At 39.5% G+C, this 25,347-nt stretch overlaps 1 protein-coding gene and 1 long non-coding RNA gene across 13 annotated transcripts; both read right to left on the minus strand.

Annotated features, from left to right (window-relative positions):
* Positions 1-1,165: 1,165 nt before the first annotated feature.
* Positions 1,166-2,118, minus strand: LOC147758626 (uncharacterized). Its single transcript, XR_015318956.1, has 2 exons — positions 1,903-2,118; positions 1,166-1,442 (listed from the first exon to the last, which is right to left on the minus strand). It is a non-coding gene; the product is annotated as an uncharacterized LOC147758626 (long non-coding RNA).
* A 7,225-nt stretch (positions 2,119-9,343) lies between these two features.
* Positions 9,344-24,542, minus strand: LOC111255316 (sterol carrier protein 2-like). 12 transcript variants are annotated; one of them, XM_022817208.2, is made up of 4 exons: positions 13,876-14,339; positions 12,667-12,733; positions 11,731-11,945; positions 9,344-11,012 (listed from the first exon to the last, which is right to left on the minus strand). In XM_022817208.2, the coding sequence occupies exon 4, from the start codon at positions 10,949-10,951 to the stop codon at positions 9,749-9,751; it is 1,203 nt and encodes a 400-aa protein (XP_022672943.1). In that variant the 5' UTR covers positions 10,952-11,012; positions 11,731-11,945; positions 12,667-12,733; positions 13,876-14,339; the 3' UTR covers positions 9,344-9,748. The 12 variants fall into 12 exon arrangements, with proteins under 12 accessions (XP_022672943.1, XP_022672911.1, XP_022672947.1 ...); XM_022817176.2 differs by lacking the exons at positions 11,731-11,945; positions 12,667-12,733; positions 13,876-14,339 and adding exons at positions 20,886-21,820; positions 22,759-22,865; XM_022817212.2 differs by lacking the exon at positions 12,667-12,733.
* Between the last annotated feature and the right edge of the window lie 805 nt (positions 24,543-25,347).

Here is a 25,347-nt window from a genome sequence, read left to right on the forward strand (position 1 = left end):
GAAAGTTACTCATTTGGACGAATCGAAGCCGTCAATGGGCCTTTTGAACGGCTAATTTAGGACGGTAGAGGACAGCTTCTAGTTATCTTTTGCTGACCTCATATTATCTTTTCCGACTAAACTGGAAAGGTATACTGTATAAAAGCAAATTCGTATTGAAATCGAACCATATTGTACGAATATTGCTTAACCTAGACTGCAAATCCAGTTGAAGGTTTTATGGTTGTATATGCGAAGCCTGATCCACTGTTCCAAATGGAAACAAAAGGACAAGTATCGATCTTTTTTTTAATTCGCACGAAAGGTATTTTGTGCAGTAGTGACAATACACTTCCGTATTTCATTCAGTAGAAAATTGGTCTATCCACTGAAGCTTCGATCTTCATTAGCCTGGGTTCGAATCTCGCTTGAAAAAAATGCGCAAAACACTCTTGTTGTATGGGTGAGCTTTTTTTTGACTTAAGCTGATTATATGCTAGTCAATCTTTTTTTTTTTTTTTTGGTCATTAGAGATTACGCTCCCATATGAATATTTCTGTATAGAGACTAGTCGCTTTCATACTAAATGTATAGCACCCGCACGCCAAGTGCGGCAGATCAGATTCCAAAACGGGATAAGAAGCTTGTATTTGGAGTACAATGGAGCTTTTCACAGGTGCTACATCGATAATGGTAATAAAGAGAACCTAACGCTGTGGTACACTACATTATTGTATCTGTTCACAATATTTTAATATCCTGCGTAAATCTACATTGTTATAAGCTACAGTTTGTTTCGCTAAATTTCTAACTATTACTTTCTTTCTCACAATGACATCGGTTCCGTGGCTGAATGAGAGGCGTACAATTATGGTTTGAGCATCGTTATAAAACTTGTAGATCCACCGTTGTCGGGTCAACTATAAATTGTATACTTCATATAAATATAGCCTTGTTCGGATTACCCATTTTGAAGCCCCACGCAAACTTATTCTTCACTTCTGGGACACTGGAAAATCGTAGGAAAAACACTTAGGTTTACGTCATACCTGGACTACCGTGCGAAATTGCCTGGTAATTACAATTTTATCCATAATTGCCACATTTATTTTGCATGCTGATTTAGATCGTGAGGAATGTATGCATCTAATTTGAGTGAATCATGAAAAACTCATAATGGTAAAGCTGATTTGTTTTTTCGAAATGACCTTTATTTCATGTTCTAGATTGAAGATCAGTTGCTTTCTGTATCATTGAATTCACCGACCGAAGTCTCAGTGTTTAAAACAAATGGTAGCGATGAAAATTTGCGCGCACTCGTGTAAGAATTACCATTTTGATCCCACACATTTCGTTATCGACACTTCTCACCACGGTGTCTTAACAGATCATTTTTTTTTTAGTGAAGTAAGTGAGGGAATGAGCCAATGCGAGTTCTTTTGAAAGAGAAGAACTGTCGAAAGCTGAAACCAAAGCGTTCGTCGTATTTATATCAAAGCTACGGTTGTTCGTTTGGGCCTAATCAATATTTCGAGTTCTATGTCCAGCATTGCTCCGTACGGTTATACTGTACGAAACGAAACGTGCTCACGCCGGATTTAAATACAGAATGGCCTCACCTACTCGTAAGTTAAGTGGGCAAAAGGCTTGTGAACCTATAAAAGTTAGCCGAGACACTATCACGGCTGGATGATTGCCCGGTGACTCAAAATGGAATCTCTGACAAGATTGTTCGACTTGCCCTTGTCTTTAACTCAGACACAGCCCCCCATACGAGGCTGTGTTTGAGTTTGGTAGTAACTTTCTCATCGTAGTTGCACATAAAATGAAATCAGGCTAACGGTTATCTACGAGAGCTCTCAGCTTAATGCGGGCCGATCCCTTGTGAAGTCACTGCTATATAAGAAAGAATTTAAAACAAACCTGCGTAATCTGCTCGTCGCATTTATGTTTACCGTCCATGGTACAACGAGTCTGGCTCTTGATTTTGCCACATTTCTCATGTGACTGCTTCCAAATGTCAAAACCAAGCTGTATGAATCTCGTTTGGACCGCGCTGAATGTGACATCACAATAGAATACATTACACAAATGAAACACCTGGACATGGTACTGAATTTCATGCGTCTTTAGCTTCGAATACCAATGACAGCGCGAAAGTTTAAAAAATCAACGATGATCAATGTCATTTGATTTCCAAGGCGAAAAGTAGCCAGATCAACTTGTAAGCTACATCGCGATTGTGACGTGTTCCTTAACCTGGAGGAGTTTAATTCCGAACAATTTATCCCAGACAACACCCAGGGCTGCCATCAATGCTCGCCTCGCCCGGCTGGTGCGAAAAATTACATTCGTCAGAAGTTCGCCATTGTTATAAAGGTCTCGTGGTCCAAGAGAAGAGATAGTCACCACCAGTACGTAGCCGCCGAACAGGCTCAGGGAACGCTTTTCTGTTATTAAGTTAAACAAGGCAAACAACTTTCAATTTGCATTGTACTTTATATATAATTAAATAAATGGTAACTTTCTGATAAATTCTCGTTTCGAAATTAACTGTCGAGGTGGCAAAGCCAAAAAAAAATCTCATAACAAAAATCGAGGCTGAAATCAAAGTAAAAAATTAGGTCTTGGTTGTGGCATTTTGCGGCTCCGTTATTCTATTCAAAGAAGGAAAAACTGCATGGCTTTAGAAGGTATGAATTTCACGTAATTACTGCTGGACATTAACTATAACATTCATTGCTAATTACTAAATACAATATGTAATCACGAACTGTATATGTGAATAATTTTTACCAACAGATTCAATCAGTTGTATATAAACTGTTTATAAGGAACATGACACATGTTAAACTGAAAAACCCACTCCATAAACGACTGTGCTTCCACGCAGGCGTAGTAATCAAATGTTAGTTCCTTTTTTTTTTTTCTTTATTATGTTGACCTTATCGGGTGACGTTTATCAGGACTTGTCCTCATCTGTACGTCATGAAATTTTATTTTAATTTCATCTTTGTGCCAAATTTAATTAAATAACTAAGGATCTAATTGTAGACTACATTCCGAATTCACACTAGCTGCTACGGAAGTTCATACCGTACCTCGTACGTGTTCTGAACTTATCCATGCAAATTCTGTATTGAATCATATTCTAGAAGACATATTAAATGTCTTCAGCATTCTTTAACTTTTTCAATCTTCGCCACGTAAAGTCAGCAACATCACGACTCTGTAGGGCCGCTCGCCTCCTGAACATCGTCAAACAGCACAAATTATCACCGATGGCGATCACCCGTCAGGCAAGATGGTCACGTTGCCCTATCCTAATCTTCTATCAATTTACCCGCATTGACTACAACTCTTAATTTAAAAAAAATCTGCAAGGCATACGATATTTTATTTTATTTCGAATATGACATCTATATTTATTGAAGATGCGTTCATGTAATTTATGAGTAAAAACAAGTGAAACCTTATTTTTTGTATATAGGATAGACATATTGAGCGTTACGAATAGATAACAACTGAATTAACGAGCCGGATAGTTTTAGGAAAAATAAGCAAATGATGGACAGCTGGTAGTGACGCTTCCTGGATGCGGACAAGAAATGAGGGCGAACATAACAGAAAATTTAAAAAAGAAAAATAAAGAAAAAAATCATTCCTTCCATTCCCGAGTTGCCCCTCGGATAATTATAAACTATCAGTTAGAAATACCTCAAAGGCACCACGGAGTTTCAAGGCTCTTTGATTGCTTGAGTATCGCGTATTTTCCATCAGGGTCATTTTAAAGTAACGTCAGTTTTACATTCGTTTGTATAATGGTTCCAACAGTCAAGAAAAAATGCAATTATTTTTTACCGCAGTTCCATTGAAGGGCTGATCGGAAGAAGGAGGGTGGAACCTACTGCAGATAGGGTAAGTAGGGACGATTTTATAAAACCTGCTAATTCGCTCATAGGCGATAGAACGATTTCGTGAAAAATCTTAATGGCCTTCTTGTTATAACACTATCCGCCATCAAACAGTAATATAGACAAGCTTCTTAAGAATATCAAAGATTACGTTGTAGAATAAAACTTGAGAAAAAGACGTCAGCGGCTACAAAAACTTAAATACCAATTAGCCATATATGAACCTATCTTAACATACACTATTTGAGTGATATCCAATTCGGAAAATTGTGCTTATTTTGTGCGGGAAATTTTCATTTATTCATCTACATTGTAACGTACACGAGTGTAGCATTATCTATGCACGTCGATAGCGAAGCCTGAAGGAGTGAGTCCGGGACTGACTGATGCCTAGAAAAATAAAAACTGGCGCTTTGATCACAGTGTAACGCGATTAGTTAGGTACATTTTACAGAATATTCGGAACTAATGTTAGAAGTTACGAATAGTAATATTTTCAGGAATATTGCAGATGTTGCAGTTCAACAGTGAATCGTTTACGAAACGAAGTTATCACAAAGGTAAAATAGACTTTGAAACTTTAGAGCTCCTCTAGCTTTTTTAATCTACAATTTTAAATTATTATTCTGTCAGAACTTATTCCTTTTCGTTTAATTCCTTTTCGTTCCCGTTAAATAAAAATCACATCTATTGTAGATCTGTGTAATATGTAATATGTACATCTATTACAAAACTGTTACTCATACCATATTAACCCTTGAATACTGTAACCGGTGGGTTTGATTTGTTTGATATCTATGTTCTCAAACAAACTGTAGATTCTATCGCTTTTACCCAATGGGTTAACCGTATTCTATATTCTCCTATACAGTTCATCCGCCTTATTTTTTGCCATTGTCTGAACAAGCAAAGCAACACGCCACCTCAGCGTATTTGACGGCGGCTGTCAGAGTTCTGTACCTAAACACTTCATCAGATGTAAATTTAAAAAAAAAAATAGATATGGAGCGAAAGATTCAAATCCTTTCCGGTGCATTTTTAGGAGATGTCATGAAATCCCTAAAAGACCATAAAATTACTTTATGGGTGTTTTTCAGTTTTAGACCAGCATCGATTATTTACAAGGCCAATTACACAGAATAGATTTTCATGTATCCGATTAACATTAGGTAAATGTGTCGTGTAGGTTCGTTGATTAATATCGACTTGGTTATTTCCCTAGAAAAAGCACGACAAAATATCGATTGTAGCGTTTCGCTTCTAATATTGTTTACGAAACAAATATGAGGACACCGATAAAATATTAGGCACCTTCCTTGGGTGAGAACTATCTCAATATGAAAACATCTGACACTTCCTAGCCCATATTTTGAACCCATTACTTTGGAATAATTTTTTTTGACGTCATTTCAAAAAAGCTCCATCCAAAATTCATACCTTCACTTACCCAGATAAGAATCGAGCAACGGGTTATAGAACTCGAAGCAAACCCAATCACCAAAGAGCTAAGTTCCGACGATTATATAAAAAAGAAAAGTACTTCAGTATTGTTCTAAAGAAGAGCCGAGGCCTATACCCGCCAGTCACCATGACAACTCGAAAACTAGATGGAGCAACAGAAGTCGGCAGAAAATTTATCCGAGAAAGGACTGCAATGCCAATATCCATTGTCGCAATTCCGGTATTTTCCCGGGCTTTGACAAATTTAATCCTGTATACTTTGCGCCGAAGGCCCATAACGTCTAGTCGCATTCGTTCCGTTCTCGGCAAATCTCCGGAATCGTGTTATTAACAGTTTACTCTCCTAAATAGAACGCTGTGAAAATTTGGGTTTTTTCATACGCTCTACTGTGTTACTACCAAAGGAAAGCAATTTCAAAGGAAAGCAAAGGAAAAAAATCAATTCGAAAGGTTTAGTGTACTAGAAAATTACCCTGTTTAGTGACGTTAGATAAAAATAGAAATTAAATACGTTTTACAGGATAGAAAAAGCTTTGTTGTTATAATCAGGATATATAACTACACAACTCCCGTATGTAAAGGGGCTATTTTTACATGGTTGTGAAAATTGCATTACTTCTCCTGTAGCGTGTTCCTATCAGCTTTCTATCGCAAAATAGATCTACGGAAATTCGCTATAAGGAACTTCTTTGCCATGTAAATACAAAAATGCATAAAGATTTAACGCTATACGTGCGTATGTACTACTCGAGGAGAGCTTTGCCAGAACGCTGCTACAAACGGTATCCTGCTCGGGTCCTCCTAATCCAAGGTGGGTATTTGCGTTTCGATACCACTACGGAGCTAATTTTATCGGCGTTTCATTATCTTACTTTATTATATCATCGACTATTTCATACTGTGTAAGCTGATTAGTCAAACAGAACTTGTGATGATCTACCGTTCCTTCAGGTGAGGATCTCAGGAGTCGCAAGTTAAGGTAAGCAAGATCCGTAAGTGAGTTTGAACATTCAGTGTTCTGCACGGTCTTCAATGTGTGACAAACTGGCGTTATATGAGACTATGTTATACTACGTGCCTTTATCGAATAGTAATGTACTAGACTTAGTTAATCGTCATCTTCATCATTGTTGGAAGCAACAGAGCTATCGGTCTCTTCGCCAAATGTGCAGACGACCACGCAACTATTTATTTTTCGATTCTTTCGAAGTTTAGCCGGCGTATCGAAAGTAGGTGACCCTGCCATTTCAAGTACGCTCACGCATACGACCAATATTAGGAAAGGGTTTGTGTACAGGCTCCACTAACTGGTACAGGTTTAGTCATTTCAACGGGAAATATTTGTGCAAAACAAAAAGAATACTGACACTAACACATCATTGTGGGTTCATTGGTAGGTTTGCTGCAGCGATGAATGCCCACGTGAAAATTTTGCCAAATGTCTAATCGATAAAGACTGCCTTCTAATCCATAGTTGCGTCATAACACTTAATATTGCTTATAAAATCGACCGGTGCGACCTCGGGCGTCAATTTCCGTCAAAAACGTACCTGAATAATATGCATGAAATCATTAGGCCACTCCTGATCTGAGTGACGAACCCACTTTTCTAAAGCAACCTCGAATACGATTCTATAGACAATGGACGAAGACAAAAGAAGCGTCTGAATTTCGTACACCCGCATACTAAGAAGGTAGTCAAGAAACGGATCGTAAAGTCCGAACTAAACTCAAACGCTGGGGAACCAAATTGCCGTCGACATCCCAAATCCAAGAAACTATTTTTCGATACGATGATTATGACTTATGTCGAAGGAGAAATCTCAGAGATAGATCCTATCGTTTTTGAGACATATTTGTTTACTGGGCATGACACGACAAAGTCTGCCTTTCGTTTTGCGATATACCTTATCGAACGGCGTTTCAATGTTCAGACTAAGCTTCATAGGCAGGTTAATGCAGTATCTGGTCCAGTGGAATGTGATGTGACCATAAAGTACCTCGATATGGTTTTTGAAAAGCGTCAGTATTTCTACATGCCAGACAACATGATGATCCAAGTAATGGGAAAGACAGACAGAAATCCATCTCAGCAGAAGCTTACAATTGTGTTCGTCAAAGATTAGTTTTTACTGGAAAACAATCATAACTGTTCCAAAGATTGAATGGAGATCTCTTGATTCGCACGAAAAGGTGGTGACAGCGCCTGACCTCGCGCTTTTGGGAACGATCGCCGGGAAGGTACACTACCAGTCATATTCTCAAATACAAGGTAGAGAAAGTGAAAACGGTCCGTATGTGCGCTTCGGAGGCACTACGAAGTATGAACCTCTCATAGATTGCATCCTTTTACTAGCCAATAAGTATAGCTCATAGTAATGTAATAATTCTGATCATTTTATTATTACATCATCACATAAGATGACGGAAAGTACGGGGGGAAGAGGGGGAGGGTGGCCTATAGTATACTTCACTTACTTCCAGAATCAACTCCACGTTCGAGCTGTGGTTGCTATCTGTTGAATTTAACCAAATTAAATGGAGGCGACGCAAACATGCCAGCCTTTGTAGATTTAGACAGCCATTTACTACTTGGAAAATTCATCCATTCTTTTGAAGTAATCTTCAAAACAAGCATGACGAACTAAATTACTTCTTCACAACAGTACGTTACTTATTCGGATGCGTTGAAACAGGCCAAATAGGACTTTATGCTACATTTAGTTAGGCTTCTATCAAGGTCACCCCATAATAAACTGCAAAGCTATGCAAGTGATAAAGATGGCTGGCACCAATCTTGAATATAATTTGTTAAAGCATTCAGCAAGGGATTAACTACTATTTATAGCACACGCTTTTGGTCATACACTCCTGTATATACATATCATCAAACTACTTCGATCATTCGGATGATTTTGAAATGAAAATTCTCTCCAAAAGTTGCTCGACCAATGCCCAGGGATATCCAATTTTGGCACCGACCATTCTCCGTGGGACTCCTTCGTGTTCGAGAACAGTTCATATTACCATTTACAGGTGTCTAATATATACATCCCGTTTGCGGACATTAGAAATCATTTCCAAGTATTTATTTATTTGTTGTAAAGTACTAGCCGTTTTTTTTTGTAAACGAACCGTGATATTAAAAAAATTTACACTTTTCTTTGTGCCTGGTTGGTAACTTTAGGTGCCTTGGTTACCTTGAGAAGATGTTACCTTGGACACTCAAAGCTTACGCCTCTATCTTGGAAAATCTATCACAAAGTTCTTTATTTAGTTCAGTTAACGTAGAGGTTGCATATCCTTACCAAGTGAGCAGTAAGCGGTTTTTGTTCCTTCATAGCATCTATAAGTCATTTGTATCTGCGACAAGAATATGTCAACTCGAACACCGTTTTTCCTCCTAATGTTACCTAAGAGCGCCCATAGCCTGCCACCGAAGAATACTTGACTCCAAGAACAATTTCGAATAAAGCAAAGCCCATTCTCATATATACATATATGTAGATATATACGACAGTGTATATCCTGTAGCAGTTTCACTATGGTCACCATATGATAACAGCACTTCGATAAAATAATACTGCTGCCTCTCATACAGCCGTGCTGAAAACCACTAACAGGGACGAACGCTGAAAAATATAATAAAAGTTAATTAATACTATATAAATTTAACGGATCTATTCTATTCTATACGCTATCTAAGATTTTCTTCGAACCAGTGACTCAGTAGGAACATTTCAGATCAGCATTAATAGCGATCGCGCATTAACCGTATGAAAAAAATGATTATAATTAGATCGAGGCATTAATATATCTTACACTGCAATTCGCATTATCGTACATACACGTTTCTTTTTTTTAGTATAGCAACCAATAACTAAATGGCAACGTGGACAGTTACCTCATAGTAAATGTGAGATGATGGTAATATCCTTGCGTAAAGGATATACATGGATTCCAGTACCTATCGAATAAAACTAGCCTCCTTTAATATTAGTTGCACCCGTGCGAGTAGTGCTCACGCTGGTCACGTCACTTTATTCCCTCTTCGTATCTTTAACTTGAATTTCTGTATACAATTGTTCAGCCAACATGTCGTCTTGCAAATTAATATAAATCCAAGTCATTAAACCTCAATGAAGGCGAAATCACAGCATCTTTGAGTGATTAGAGGCAGCTTTGTTCGTTAACAATACTCGACTCCGTAAATAGTCCTGTTTTCTCGCAGCTGCATCGGTACTATATTTGTATTTTTAGCTGAATCTATAGATGTATTTGATCACATAGTTCGATAGAAAATATATTCTGGTGAGTAACTGTTTGCTTATAATGTGCTCATTACGTTCTAGATGAATCACAATTTCTATTCGCCAGCCTAAATATTGATTGGTTTACAATTTGGACTTAGGAAAGCCAAGTCGGTAAAGTGCTACTATGCTGGCACCTCCCAGACCGACGTTTTGTTGAAGAGCCACTTTTGCACCGGGAACTTGCCTCTTGCCGGCAGTGCCACGTAACTGCCAACAAAGCTCGGAGCACTGAGCCAAGCCGGTCGCTCCCAGGGGATGTCCTTTTGAAATGAGTCCCCCGCTCGGGTTAATGACGTACTTGCCTCCGTAGGTGTTATCCCCCCGGTCGATGAACTCGCCAGCCTTACCTACCGGGCACAAACCGAGAGCCTCGTACGTGATGAGCTCGTTTGCGCTGAAGCAATCGTGCAACTCTATAACTTGAACATCATTTGGCGTTAGTCCAGCTTTCTTGAATGCACGCTCGGCGGCTGCCTTAGTCATATCGAAGCCGACCATTTTGATACAGGACTTCTCGTCAAAGGTTGACGAAAAGTCGGTGGCCATCTCGATGGCGAGAATTTCTACAGCTTGATCCTGAAGATCCAGCCTCTTCACCATGTCTTCGCTCATAAGAATGGCGGCAGCCGCTCCATCAGAAGTGGGACAGCATTGCAGCTTCGTTAGTGGGCCAAACACTTGAGGCGCCTCAAGCACCTCTTGAAGAGTATGCTCCACTTGAAATTGTGAGTTGGGGTTGTTTACCGAATGCTTGTGGTTCTTGACAGCGATCATCGCTAGCTGTTCTTTTGTCGTGCCGTATTTCTCCATATGCTCTATGCCAGCGGCACCGAACATCTGTGCAGCCATGGGTGCAGGTGAGATACCATATGTCGAAGCAAGAACTTTGGCGTGTGTTTCAATTGGATTTGCACGGTCCCTGAACTTGCTGGTAAGCGAGCCCCTATCCATTTTCTCGAATCCGCATGCTAGGACACAGTCTGCCAGACCGCCTTCAATGAGCTGTTTCGCCAAGATAAGTGCAGTTGAACCCGTAGAGCAGTTATTATTCACGTTATAGATAGGAATACCAGTGAGACCGACCTCATATAGAGCTCTTTGACCGCAAGTCGAATCACCATACACGTAGCCACATACGGCCTGTTGAATTTCTTTGTATTCGAGTCGGGCATCCTTCAACGCTGCTTCAACGGCTTCCTTAGCCATGACCGGATAGTCGCGCTTTTTGTCACCGGGTTTCACAAATGGTGTCATACCGACACCCACGACGAAAACGCGACGCATGATTAAAGGTGCAGTTGGAAGTGAGTTCGATGTTAGGGAAGCGGGCGCTGGAGCTGATGTTCTGAAAACCCAACGTTGGAAAAAGCAAACGACAAACTATCCGTTAATAGAGGGCATGATTAGAACGATTTCATTCTATCAGAAGGTGTCTATATTTCGCATCGAATATGCAACAACTGGAAGATTCATCTGCGAAGATATTCATACGCCAAAAATTCTCTTCGCCAACGTACGTAGTGATCCCAACGTTAACAGTAACTGGAGCGAGAACAGTCCACTGTTCCATCTCTTTAGCTTAGATTGGCCAGCAGGATCTCATTGTTTAGCACGTAGTTAACTCTCAATCTATTTTTGATTTAGAGATTTCGTCGTCGTCGCCTATACGCAACATTCACGTAAGATTCGAGACATAAAAAAGATAGTCGCGCCGTAAACAAGCCTGGAGCCAGTCATCCTTCGTACTATCATGCTGAATCAAGCTAAACAAAAACTGTAGAACCGGTTCAAAAGCCTGGTAAATCCTTCTTGTGTTGATGCGATAACTGCCGATCATTATAACGCCGCTGAGATTACTCGACAACGGACGACTAAACCGAAAAAACTTCAAGGAACGCTATTGCTTAATCGACACTCTAAGTTCGTTTACATTTGCCAGTGTGTTTTTATCTCTTGGCATCGACACTTCGGTAAGTACCTCAATATATTTATATTTGAATATAAGCCTACTTTGTTGTAAACAAGACAGATTAGAGATGAAGTATATATACACCCAGCTTTACCTGGTTCCTTGTTGCAAACCAGTGCAAATAATACGTCACCGTTGAATCGTGACGCACAACGACGCCGCATCGTATATAGTTTATATTTGTATCATTTTTTAGTTGTCAACACAGGTTCGGAGAAAAGGCTCTTGACGAAGCTGCGCTTGTTTCTGGCATTGCTTTTAGCTTTCCTGCTCTGACAAGTGACTATATAACATCGCAAGATGACCATACTGAAATAAAAAAAGCAACTTATTGTGTATTAAAATTAGCCCATCGCGTTGAATTACAATAGGGTGGCTTAACAGTATTTGCGGCCGTATATTGTAAATTTAATTATAATTAGAAATCTTAATTGGAATATAATAATATTTCATTTAATTACAGTAATGAATTATTCATAACATCAATGCGGTTACTTTATCAGCATGAATTCAATTCACTGTACTCTACTTTTATAATATTTATTTATATAATTTACTGTATAAAGTGGTAGATATTCCGTTATAAACCCAAATCGTGGTTAGCTACTAACAAATGTGTTATTTTTTTTGGCAACATCCGATAAAAACTTAATCTATTGAATTTCAAATGTGCTCTATTATGGTACGTAAATAATGATTATAACAAGAAACGCTTTTCTATCGCAACGCTTGGCCAGACTCAATCATTTTTTTCGATACGGCACCCTACGAATAGCATGTAGCAGGTTATTAACAATCGCTTCGCCGCGCCGAAGTGCTCACAAGTGAGCTATGATACAAACGGAACTACGTTTTTAAAACGTGAACGTACAACGAGCATGCCTTGAGGCAAACATATGGCCATACTAGTAGTTGTTGTTTATCCATACTAATCAATACTTCGACGACGTAGCAGATAAAAGGCGCGGATTAATGAAGTTGTATCGACCAACCAGTCAATACAAATTCGATATGTTTATCTTTTTATTACCTTTTATATGTTTATCAACTGGCTGCCGAGCCATGTTCCTCTACAGCCAATCTGTTTCGCGCGGGTACTTTGAACGAATCAAGTCGTGATACACAAAATTTCAGAAAATTGTGGATTTGATTTATAGCAACAGAAGTACGCTGTTTGGGCGGACATCTGTTCATATCGGTGAGAGAAGCCTGAGGTGAGGATGGGGATCTGCGCAGAAACGTATGGCAGTATAGTGCTACGGAGGAGATAGGCTATGGGCTGATTTCAAAAGGCATTAACGCTGCAAAGCTTTCATTAGGGTAAACTCTTCCCTACTTAATTATCGTATAGCAAGCGATACTTGTAAATGTGCCAACGACATCCTATGGAAAAGTAGCTTTAATTCTTCTTAATCTGTCACTCGAACGCAACCAAGTGTTTACTGTGAAAACTTTTGAGCTTTTTTTGAAAATTCACTAGATGGTTGCTTGCACAAAAAGAAATGTCGGAAACCAGATCAGAGATTTTGTAAATTCTGCTAGGTGTCCTTATAGACTATACAGGCCGACGAAATACGCACGTGACCGAACCCAATTCAAATTTGATATCACAAGAGAGGGAGCCCCCGCATGACTTTTAGTAATATTATTATTAAAATTAGCTTGTGATGAACGCACGCGCACACGCTTATACCACACCTGTACTCTTCCTTTTTGCTGTTATCGTCTTATGCGTTATGTCATTACGTGAGCTTGAGAAAAGAAGGAAAACATGAATTAAGCATGATGTCATTCCCAAACAACAGTTGTCTGCTTAACGACGACTCAAACAGCAAGGGGCATTTTGTGTCTCATTTGTACCGCGATTACAAGCTAAAGTCAAGACGTGTCATCGCCAAGCCGCACTACTAACACATAACAGAAGCGATGATAGTACTACACTTAATATCACAGTGTTACTTCAACTGAGCATTTTGTCAAATGACTTGCTCCGTATGCTAACTGTAGCTATATAAACAGACGTTACGTGACTGAATGCGGAAGATGACAACAACAATAACGACGACAGATCATTGACAAATCCGTAACTAAACGAAAGTTTGACGGCAAGCAACTAATACGGACTAATAACTAAGACGGACAACAAAGGTAGAGAGAGGGAGGGGCGCGGGGGGAGGTGCTTAATAAAACTCGTTCTCGTTGCAAGAGCTTTTGTAGACCAGCGTAGTACGGTACGTACAGTCAGGCAGTGAACACTTGAACGACTCCTGCGCAGACAGCCAACGGGGAAAGCAGCTCGATGATGTCTAGACTCTAGTGTCAGCCGTGGCTGGCGGATGGCATCACCACCAGGAAAAGTAACACAATTGCAATAAGAAAAGGACCGACGAACAGCATTAATATCAACAACTACAGCACCGCCACCATTGCTTTTATTCAACTAGAAGTTACGCTTTATTACAATAGCCACATCGCCTAATCCCACAGGGAACGGCAAACCAACGAACAGCCACGGCTATCAAAAGCGACTCGGTCTACGGGAGCATTGGAGCGGGCAAAAACGAAACAAATTTAATGGCTAAAGCTGCGCTTTGCTACGCGTATGGCAAGCAGCGCCGCGACGCTGTCGTTCGTTCCAGCAGTTGTCATGGTCGTCCTTCGCTGGCTGGGATTTTCTCCTCTCTTAGCCTTTATTTCCTCTATCTTAACGGCGTTTACAGGGGGGAGGAGGCGGGCGCAAGATCACAACGAAACGCAGATACGAGGGCTGACGGGGCAGCAGGCGGAAGAAGTAATAGTAGTAGAGCCACATACGAGACTTGTGCCGATGTTATGTTTGCAATTGCTGCCTCGTGCGCTGACTACCACGCTGACACTGCTATTGACGGGGGTTGACGACTGCAGGAACGGCCCATATTGGCCGCGGCTTTTACTTTGGTCAGGCTTAGCTTAGACTGATACTGACTGGAATGACGCTCCGCAACAGCAGCGCTGCCGCCAACGTGATAGCACCCCACTATCGACCGCGGTGCAAGGTCCAGCGCAGCTGTACGCTAAACACAGATGGAACGTCGTGTGCCTATCATTGCGATAAGACAAACTAACAGGCTTTTGTTTATCGCTGAAACAGTGAAACGACAAATAGGTCTACGTGCGTGCGAAGTAGGATTATTCGCTGCTGACCTATGCTGGTATCGATATCAAAGATGGACAGATGGTCCCGGAATAGGAACGGGCCTCACGGGCAATAGCCGTTGTTGTCGCTGGTTGCTGTTTGCTGTTTGCACTTTGTAATGAGGATGAAAGAGGGGCCAAAATTGAGAAGAATAAAGGAGAAAGAAATAAGTAAACGATAGAAAAAAAAACCAGTAGATCATCACACTAATTAACTTTTTATGAAATAATGAGATTGATATATACACATATATGTCGTATTATTCGATATACCAGGCGTGATAATCTTTTATAAAGAGACGCCTTTCATATGTGATATCTCTTGATTCTGTAACCACACTAGTACTAGTAAACGTGATTCAATTAGGTACGAAGTAATACCAAATTTGAGTTTACAAATCGTCTTCATTGAAGTTAGCTAATTGAAATCGACATTTGGTAACGACTAGGAATAAATCAGCTGGATTTATCTAAAGCTGAAAATTTTACCTTTTCGAAAAAAAACTGAACAATTTCTTAGTTAACATTAAACATTATAGTAATAAAAAAGCGCGTATAACATATAAAAAGGTAGTGGAACATTCGAATTTTTTTGCAAAATATCCGGCTCTGGCAATATACATACGAAGACAGCTATAATTTCTGAAGTGCGGATTATTTTTAAAAGGCAGGCTAAAAATGTTTTTAGCAAACGTTCACCTGACCTCGGTTGTACAAATGGATAATATATCATAATTTACCTTATAATCCATATTATGTCTGTACTATTTAACATAGGGGTAAAAACTTCTTCTAATTCTTTCAGTACCCAAATTCATTGTATCTTTCACACAGACGTTCTTGATATTGAAGCTTTCCCCGATTACATACGCTATGGTAGAAGATTTGATCGGCTATTTCATATTTAAGAAAAATTACACAAATCGAGTGTATTTATACATGTGCATCAGTTAACTTATTCATTGCGATGATTTAAGCAATATATTATGTAAACAAACGCACCCTTGTAACTTTCTGTAAATACTTCCCAAAAGTGACTTTTTTCAACTTATCTTCGATCATACCTATGGACAAGCGAATGCAAATATTATGTAATCGATAACGAATTTATTATTGTTATCTATTACATAACCTTTGTATGATTAAAGTACGTTGCAATAATAGCCAACAGGCAGCGTTGAAAAAACTAAAGATCTTTTTTGGCTGTATTGTCCTAACTTTTCAGCGACTTATCTATGTGTGATACATTAGACAACGAGCCGACTTTAAGCCGAGAAAAGTAGGAGTCTATGTTAATACCTGGACCCTTTTTTAGGTAGAAGTCAGCCGGCACAATTCGCAGAAAGTTTATCGGTTGACAAAAAAAAATTGTTGTCTTGAAGTTTTTTTTTCGCGATAACAATCCGTTCAGTTTTCATTGCGAATTTTTAAGCTTAGTTAACATTTTAATGTTTAGTTCACAATTTAGCGACTACAATTGAAGAACAACTTACAATTGAATTTTAAATCAAAATATGCTAGTAAATTTTACTTCGTGACATCTTTTTTCGTTGTAGCAAACTAACCACGAGTACTTTTTGTGAAAGCATAAATCTCTCAATTGTGCCGTTTTTGCCTGTTGGTCAATTGAGCCATCAAAACACATCGATTATGTCAAAGGCTCCACCGTTATTCGCAGGGGTTGTTCGGTTATATATGTCAATTTAGACAAGTCATACTCTCGCTCGTAGTGTCATACGGGTCGCGGCTGCATCGTAGCTTCGTTCAGCTTGCACTTTGATTATTATGTAACAGTTTAGCGATGTTACGACCGGGTAAGGGGGAAGGCGATAAAAACGCGCGAGGGCTTTTCATGGTCTATGCCTTAGTCCTACTGAATTTGTCGCCGTCGTTATTACCGCCCTCTTTAGGCCCGTGGCTTTGATTGACCACCATCTGCGATCGGGGGATCACCCTTTTCCGAATTCCGAGAACAGCCATAACAACTGCAACGCCATGAAACGCTTAAATAATACTGCCTTCCCCTCTCAGGCCGCTGGCTTCAAGCAAATGTATAACAGCCAGGGGTGCACCCTTCGACGTTGTGATTGTTATGACAATGAAGGCACTAACCTTACTCAAGCGGCGAATAGATGTTGTTGGGGCGATGGAGGGCCGTTCGATAGGACTCACAGCATTAGCTGTAAGCTAATGGGAAAGTGCACATATGTGATGAAACAGCTCCGCCGCTCTGTCCATCTGCCTCGTAAAGCTAATCCGCTGATTGACTCTAAGGCTAGCCATCTTGCCTAGCAGGCGCACGTGGTATATAGCAGTAATGCTCCCACTTTTTCACTAACGAACTTTTGCTCTATATTACTTTATTGACTATCCGGCAAAACTGAGCATACAGTTGTTGCCAGTGGTGTCATGTCGTCGCGTTTAACGCATAGTCCTGGAGCGATCTGTTCATAGCAGGGGTACGAATAACGGGTCACATTGCTCAGCGGCACTTCATGACGTAATTCAGATGCTGTTACGTAGTAGAAGCGCTACGGCACGCGCCTGTGTGTGTGCGTCCCGGTACGCTGGTAAGACAAATTCATAAATGTTCGTAAGCTAAAAGAGCCGTCGTACGCAGGACTTGTCTGTAACAGATTTCAGATTTTTATATATCTGAATTCGTTTATGTATGTCAAGTTCCCATCGAATAGATAAATGAACGCTGTTATCGATCGCGTAACTTGTGGATAAATATCAACGTTGGAAGTTGCAGTCCGTTCTAATATTCGTGTTCACTTCAGAGCCGAACCTAGATCTTTGGTGGCTTATTTCGAAAATGTCATTTGTGATTTACCGGCCATAATTTAATTTATGTGGTTTTCAGCGATTTATTGAAAAAGTTTTATTTAAAAGTTCTTTTTACCAAAAGTGAACATCTATATTAATAAATAATAAAGAAGCGGTGCTTTGAAATTAAAGACAAAGACCAGGCGTGTTAGTTCCTTATTATTTGACTGTTCGTAAGTGGCAAATCTCATCCAACTGTCGTTAAGATAAGCAAGTTTGTAATGACATTGGTCAGGGTCACTCGGCTATAGCGTTAGAAATCGGCTTGGGATTACTTAGACAAATGAAAAATCCGCTTCTTTGAGATATGCCTTCATTTCAGGCACGCAAGGCGCAAGATCTGTGCCGAGAATTTCAGGTCTCCGGGTAGTTGGCTTGATCATTTCGAAGATTCATTTTCGGAGATTTCCAGTTTACCTTTTGCTGAACGTTTTTTTATGACTGATTCTTTACTTTATTCATTTAAGCCGGGTGCAGCTAAGTATCACTTGACGCATCAACATTTGATTAAACAATAATAAATTCGTTCGGTGACTTTAGTTAATTTACAACAATACTCCGACTAATTCCATATGCGCTCTCAAGGTCCGAGCTGACAGTTCCATAACTGCGACGAATACAACGACGCTTGAATATTTGTGGGCGTATTTTCAAAGATATCGTTTGAACATTTTGTTAAATGGCAGATTAGGAGTTTCAAATACTTTTAGCTTTTTTTTTTTCCTAAGCCTGAATCGGATTAGGGATTAGACATGAAAATGCATACGAACCAGATCAGTTACATTCAGGTTAATTGTGAATGTCATCTAGTGGATATGGATGTGCGTTTACAATCAATATCTGTGCTTCAGTTAGGGCCTTCGAGTTTCGATGTATTTCTTTCTTTGTGGCGTGAACTGAAACAGCAAGCTTGCTCACTCTGTCAGTATCGCACTCCGATTTATAATGGTGCAATGTGCGAGCCTTGTCATCCATCGATGTCTGTCAGGCTGGTAAGAAAAGCTTGGACATTCGCCTCTAATATCCACATGGCGGGCTTTAGATGTGAAATAGCTTAAAGAAAATTACGAAGCACTGCTAAGGGATAGCAGATTTACACGGATAGCCACTGAACTATCTCTGCACAGGGCTGGCTTCTTGACAAGATGCAACATACGGTAAGTTTTACAGGACACAGAGGTAAGTTTTAAGGCTACTCAAATTCCTTTAAAATCTGTCTATGCGAAAATCGTTGCATCTAAGGAATAGTATTCTATCCTTCCGAGAGTTCTTGCCATGAAAAGGACGATATCACAGACAAATTTCTTAGTACACGATTTACTGCTACGGCCAAGCGACGTATTAGCCCAGTCAACGTACAGTTCAGATCTGGAGAAAGCTTATTAGGAAAGTTTGTTTTTTTTCTAGATTTCGTTGTAGGTAGAGTTGTAAGTGTGACTACGACGTATTTTCAGCACATTACAACGAAGTAGAAATATTTAGCGCGCAGTTGGATCTATTATCAAACAGTATACGTAAAAACATAGAAAAAAAAAACGTTCATAACTCGTGCTATAAACAAAACGATTTAAATTAGAATGCCTCTGATTCGAATCGGCAAGGATGTAGTACTGAATTTTGTAGATTATAAAGGTTTAGCTTCAACCAGACCCAGTTCAAGGCAACGCTTTGAGCTCTAGTGCAAGTGTGCAATCGCCATGATAGAGGCGTATGGTTCGTGTTTTTACTTCTCGTTATATTAGCCGAATACGTGGTCATAGCTACAAACATGTGTCTGCTATTATACGAGACCCGTCCATGGAATATGAAGTAAGATATAATCGCTAACTCGTTCTTGGGATCAAAACCACAGCATACGGAAAAGTTGCGAACGGAGCCTATCTGAGGGCATGAGCACTAGATTGCAACTTGAATCGCAATTAAAATACTCTCTATGAGGTCATTTGCTCAACATCGATGGGTTGTTATCTAGCAATTATTAGTTCATAACTCTTTTTTAATACAGATTGTGTACAGTTTATGGTACTTTTTATTTGACCTTTTTACCGAAGATTCGTGGTGCCAGAATGAAGGATGATACTATTCAACCAGTCAGTTTTCCACGAATGTGATTTCCGTATTTTGCTTGATATTTTATAAAGTCAAGCTTATATTTCTAAGGGAGGCTAAGCTATTGGAACGCAAATAGCTACTTAAGAAGTTAATTTGAAAACCTCTTATGATGGCGGTTTAGGTGTTTGAAAATGCATATTCCCGATATTAGTATAGCTCAGGCGTTACGCAGAAAATGGGTATTCATCGAAACTACCTGCTTGGACAATTGTCTTCGACTCTGTATTTATTATTAGCTATAATAAAGAAGTATTTAGATAGTTATATTCATATTGGTCAAACTTAACGAGTTAACTGTATATGTTTGAAAACCGATCTTATGGGCACCTTGTTGAACTATGAGGTGCCTCTTGATTTATATAGAAGATCATATATATATATGTGTGTGTGTGTGTCACCATTTTAAAGGAGCAAATAAGCCTGTCATAAAAACAAAAAAAGCATGTCTCTATCTAACGCATCATGATTAAGATTTTTTCGTTTATCTTTAAGATATAATTTATATCTTATTGATGCAATAAACCAGGAAAGAAATATGGCGCATGGTTGGGCTATCATTCCGCTATAAAAACCTGCTCGTCACAAGTTTCAGCGGTGTAATGAAATGGGCATAGATATTCCGTGGACCTGTCATGGATGATCTCCGCAGAAATACCTGACTTTTTAGATCTGAGTTGATTCAATATACAGAGAATAAAAGCTCAGAGGAAGGCACAAGTTAAATGACAAATTAGTCATTTTTCCCGCTCAAGATACGTAAGTTGACTTCATAAGCTCTACATAGAGGAACGATCAATAACGGGTAGGATCCAAATAAAAAGTTTCTTTTCTATTCTACATTCATCCTTCATTTTTCATTAAAGTTTCGCGTAGCCTGTAGCCTAGTCGTTTAGATGATCGAAAATGACTTGCGTACGTATAAGTAACACGAACGCAAACAGCCCTGCTCCTTTGTAAAATTATATCTGAATACAAATAAATCTAAACTGGTTAAGCTACAAAAAGTTATGCGTCAATGCAATTGTTGTCAGCTCGTTTCTACATATTCAACAATTGTATGTTAGCAAATGATATCAGCAATAGCCAGACACTTAAACATTATCTGATTAAGCTAAAACTCGTTCAATTGCTCACCCATTTTTTCGACACGGAGTCACATCTTGAAATTTCTGATAGCTCGAGTGCATATGAAGAGGATTCATCTTCCGGTGATTTTTTCTTTTATTTATTCGATAGCGATCCACATGCAAGGTGTATGTCTGTTGTATAGAACGCCTGGACACTCCGTCGCACACTCACCCAAGTAATTACGAATCACTATAACACTATGGTGAACTGGATGTCGTTCGTAGGGCCTCTTTTACGCAAAAAAAAAGTTCGTTTTTTTTTGGCTTTTTTCGTTTATTTGAACATGTGTTTTGTTTGCTGTTGTCTGTCTTGTCAGCAGCAATTGGTAACAGTAAGGTCTACACTCGAACTGAGGCTATTCAATGCAACGGCGAAAATCTCTTGAACAAAGGAGTGCACAGACAGTAATAGGATACTGCTGGGATCTTCCCCGCATATATTACGAAATAAATCGAAAGACCCGCTTTTTTGCTAACCTGTTCTTCGCCGTTGTTTTGTTCGTGTAGGTTACGCTGAATGCGACTGTACTTTGTTATTTCAAAATCAACGCAGACACCATTCACATTTCGGTGCTGATTTCAGTACTACGCTTCCAGGAGTTTCCCTTGCTTGTTTTTACAGTTGCAATTAGCACTGTCTTCCAGCTAATCAGGCGATGTGCTTCTCGACTGATGTCTTCACTGACGCCGACGTGAACTGTTAGAGAACTTATTCTCTGTGAGTACGTTGTCGTTTGAAGCGGCCGCTGTGACCGAAGATGTAAATCGGCCTGGCCCCACGGAACCGTGAAAGTCCACTTAGCGAAGTCGACGTGATGGCCACCTGCCCATGAACTGAATCACACGGCGTCACTGCCAAGCGGCTACTTGTCCAAGGCGAAAGATGGAAGTAGTCGTTAGGAAAGGGACCCTGGCTGCCCCTACCAGCGAAACAGTCCAAAGCTACAATAATCGTAACGTAAATGGAGTGCCTGCCGGCAGTAAACACTACTGATATCACTACTACTATTACTTTTGTGTGGCGACAAAGGTCAGTTGATTAGTCCCTGTCTGTCTTCTCTGACTCTTTTCACAGGTTTGTGTTTGCCAGCAGTAACAACAACAACAGTACAACACTGGCAAATAACAATAAAATGCTATGTCAATTGCCAACATCAGATCTAGGATAGCCTTTTCGTGTCTTGGCCTGCTACCTGGATCGGTCAAAAAGAATGGAAAGGCTACAAGAACGTCACAACAACGACACAATGAACCGATGAGGCACACGCAGCCGCAATCACTGGGCGGGTTCCAGATCCCACCCCATGATGTCGAGCAACCCCTACCTGACCGCTGGTTTCGTTTGCTAAAAAGAAATTCGACGCGCGTCTCGTTTAGAATGTACAGCCAATATAACAAAATGGCTTCGAGCTGAAAATGGTGTTCATTATTCTCAAGGGGTAACTTGGTACAAAGATATCCAGCTACAATATTTAGACGTGTGAGGTTAAAATCCGATGGGGTGAAAATTATATCTTTATAGTTGATAACTGGGAGAGCTCTTCGAGGTGAATGAAACCATTATTCATTTGTTCGAAAAATCTCGCGGCATCAACGGGCTTATGCGAACGATGATTCGTGATGATGGAACTTGTAAGTCATACGTGGGTCACCTAACATACTGCATAATCTTTATCAAACCTATCAAAGAAATGAAGATAAGTTTTGTAAATCTATCAAACTAATATTAACTGTAACAAATTTTGCATAGATGCGTTAGGTTGAAGTATCCACAAAGAGTCACGAGTGCGCAAGTTATCAAAAACAAATTGGCCAGCAGGGCTAGTAAATGTTCTCTATTGACACAGTAGACAGGAGCGACAAGCTTATGTGTCAAGTACCTTTAACTTTGTTCTATTTCACTCGACTCCGATATTCATAGCGATGTCGAGGGAACCCTTTGGATCAGCTGGGAGCGGATGAAGAAATTGGGCCCTCACCGACCCTCGCTAGAAACTAGCTGCCCTCTCTTCAAACAAATAGGCCTTTTAGAGAAAGGGCGCCAATTTTGAAATCTTCTGCGGATGGGAGATGGGAGCAAACGTTTGGTAGTCATGCACACTATAAAGCATTGCCCCAGGAAACAAAGCAAACTCTCCACGCTCAAATTTAAATAAGCTAAGCCCTATTAAAATGGGAACGCCAGATGAACATTAAAAAGAACTGTCTTACTTATAGAGTAAACACGGTTATTTATCGAGTATACGTACGCATCTCATACGTTTTACGATCAGCCCTTCTCACCATATTAGTCTCATAAAACAAACTCGAATTACGTTTAAACGCGCTGAATCCTTTAATAAAGGAGGGTGTCTGTTCAACTTTTTCATCTCACTTTGAAGAAAAACAGATCGCTCATCTCTAAGGCATATTACTGTAGTACATTTCATAAGAAGTGGAATGGGAGACAGTCTATCATAGCAACGATGAGTCTATATGACGAATGAGATAGAACATCTTGGTTCCAGCTCGTTGTACAGGCACTGGTACGAGATGAGCACCAACCATCGCTGGAAAACTACTTAGCGAAAGATTATAGCTTGTATAATATTTAATCCATAACCTTATTGTTGATCACGTCCTTGAAAGTGGTACACCTTACATTTGCGGAGACACCTTGAAGGTTGATGCACATATCTTTTAGCATATAGATGGATCCGAACGTGTTTGATAACACATAGAAAATAATCTCTCGCCGATAATAACCGGACCTTGTCTAGCATAAAATGCTAGTTTTCACTCATAAACATTGCTATCAATTATTAAACGTGGCCTCAGCAGCGGGCTGATGAGAGCCTTGAAATCTTTTTTCGTGAAATACGCTGCCCATTCTTTAGATTGTGCGTTCGGTAACTGCTAAAGCCTCATATAAGTGGCACATCCTATAAATATAGCTGCCTTTACTTTCAGGGAATAACAATGTTATACGCGGGAGTATGTAAATCTACTGCTACGCGCTATTTCGAATACAAGTTTACATGCACAATTTACAATGAAACTAACTAAACGCTTTCTAAATAACGTACGATAGAAACGAAACTTTCAAGTCAATAGGACATCTAGATTTTTCAAATAGAGGTAGGTCTTAAGGACTGAGAATTGGTGTTACTAGGTTGTTTTCGGCAAGTTTTAAACGAAGCATCATATAAGCTATTAAAAGCTGGACGAATGCCAAGCAGTGTACCAAGGCACACCGATTGTTAATAACAATTTCAAAAGTACAGAAAAATATAACATTTACAAGATATTAAAACCAATTTAATATTTAGGTAATAGCGAAATAGTGCAATTCTGGACAATGCAAAACGGAGTATCCATAGCGGGCTCAATGACAAAAGGGAGCGCGGTGTACCTTTCGTCATGATTTAGCAAGAAGTGGCCAACGAATATCAGCTTTAAGGAACCGATCTAGCTAACAGTTACTTATCACATGTCCAGAAAAAAATCATCGTCTTAGCATTTTAAAAACTTTACTTACGAAGGAGCGGGTAAGCTTTGATACATGTGAACGAAATCAGGCAGAACGCTAGCGGGTACCATTGCATTTAACATTCACTTTCTTTGGGGTAAGTTTCAATCACCATTCTATACTTATCGGTGAAAAAACTTGCACTGAAACGCTTGTGAACTTACTAGTATTTATAAAACTGCGGGAAACCGTCCAGTCACCCAGCAGCTAAATAGTTAACGAATATTTCTTATTTTCACCAGACACCAAATGCATAGTAGGATCAAAGACTGACTAATGAATTATTATTATCCTGGGCATAATCTCTTGACTTAGAAGCATTTTTTATCCTAGCTTTCGCATTCATCGGTAACTATTGTTTACAAATAACTAATTCAGCTCGTTTTGTTAAACAAGGAGTGTAGGTATTTGTGGCAAGAGGTATCAATTCTGCTTCTGCTACATTCGTTTGAAAGTTTACAATAATATTACGGTTTTACAGTAATAAAATTGGTTCGAATAGATGGTAAGCAACATAATACACCATACATAGACGTGCAAATGCATGAATATAATAATATGAGTATATCTAAGAGAATACTAAGATATATGTTAACATTGCTTTCATAAAATGCCAACCCAAAAAAGTTTCTGAATGTATAAATTTAATATAATAATTTTCTTCATTTGAAATTGAATATAAAACACAAAGAGGTAGAAGTATTAGGTTAGTTAATTATTTAAGAATACCTAGCAAAAACCTTGCTCTAGGAAAACCAATGCCTGACAAATTTAATTCCATGCAACAGGTGACTTTGGTGCCAGTGAAAGTGGCTGAAGCCAGGGACCTATGGAAACGTCTAGAAGATTTTTCTGTGGCAGACTTCAAACGATTTAGTCGACTGGGGGTGATAGAAGCACGACTATGCTTGGTCTTCTTTGAACATGAGACGGGGATAAGAGGCTGAATTATTGAAAAATG

This window comes from Varroa destructor, unplaced genomic scaffold (assembly GCF_002443255.2).
Source record: "Varroa destructor unplaced genomic scaffold, Vdes_3.0 BEIS01000001.1, whole genome shotgun sequence".
In the NCBI taxonomy this organism is placed as follows: domain Eukaryota; kingdom Metazoa; phylum Arthropoda; class Arachnida; order Mesostigmata; family Varroidae; genus Varroa; species Varroa destructor.

Excerpts from the sequence above, each read along its gene's own strand:
- LOC111255316 (XM_022817166.2), bottom strand. The coding sequence starts at position 24,469 with ATGTTAAATGCAATGGTACCCGCTAGCGTTCTGCCTGATTTCGTTCAC. Across the intron at positions 11,013-24,395 it reads CAAAGCTTACCCGCTCCTTC|AACATCAGCTCCAGCGCCCG; the intron begins GTAAGTAAAGTT and ends TTGGGTTTTCAG.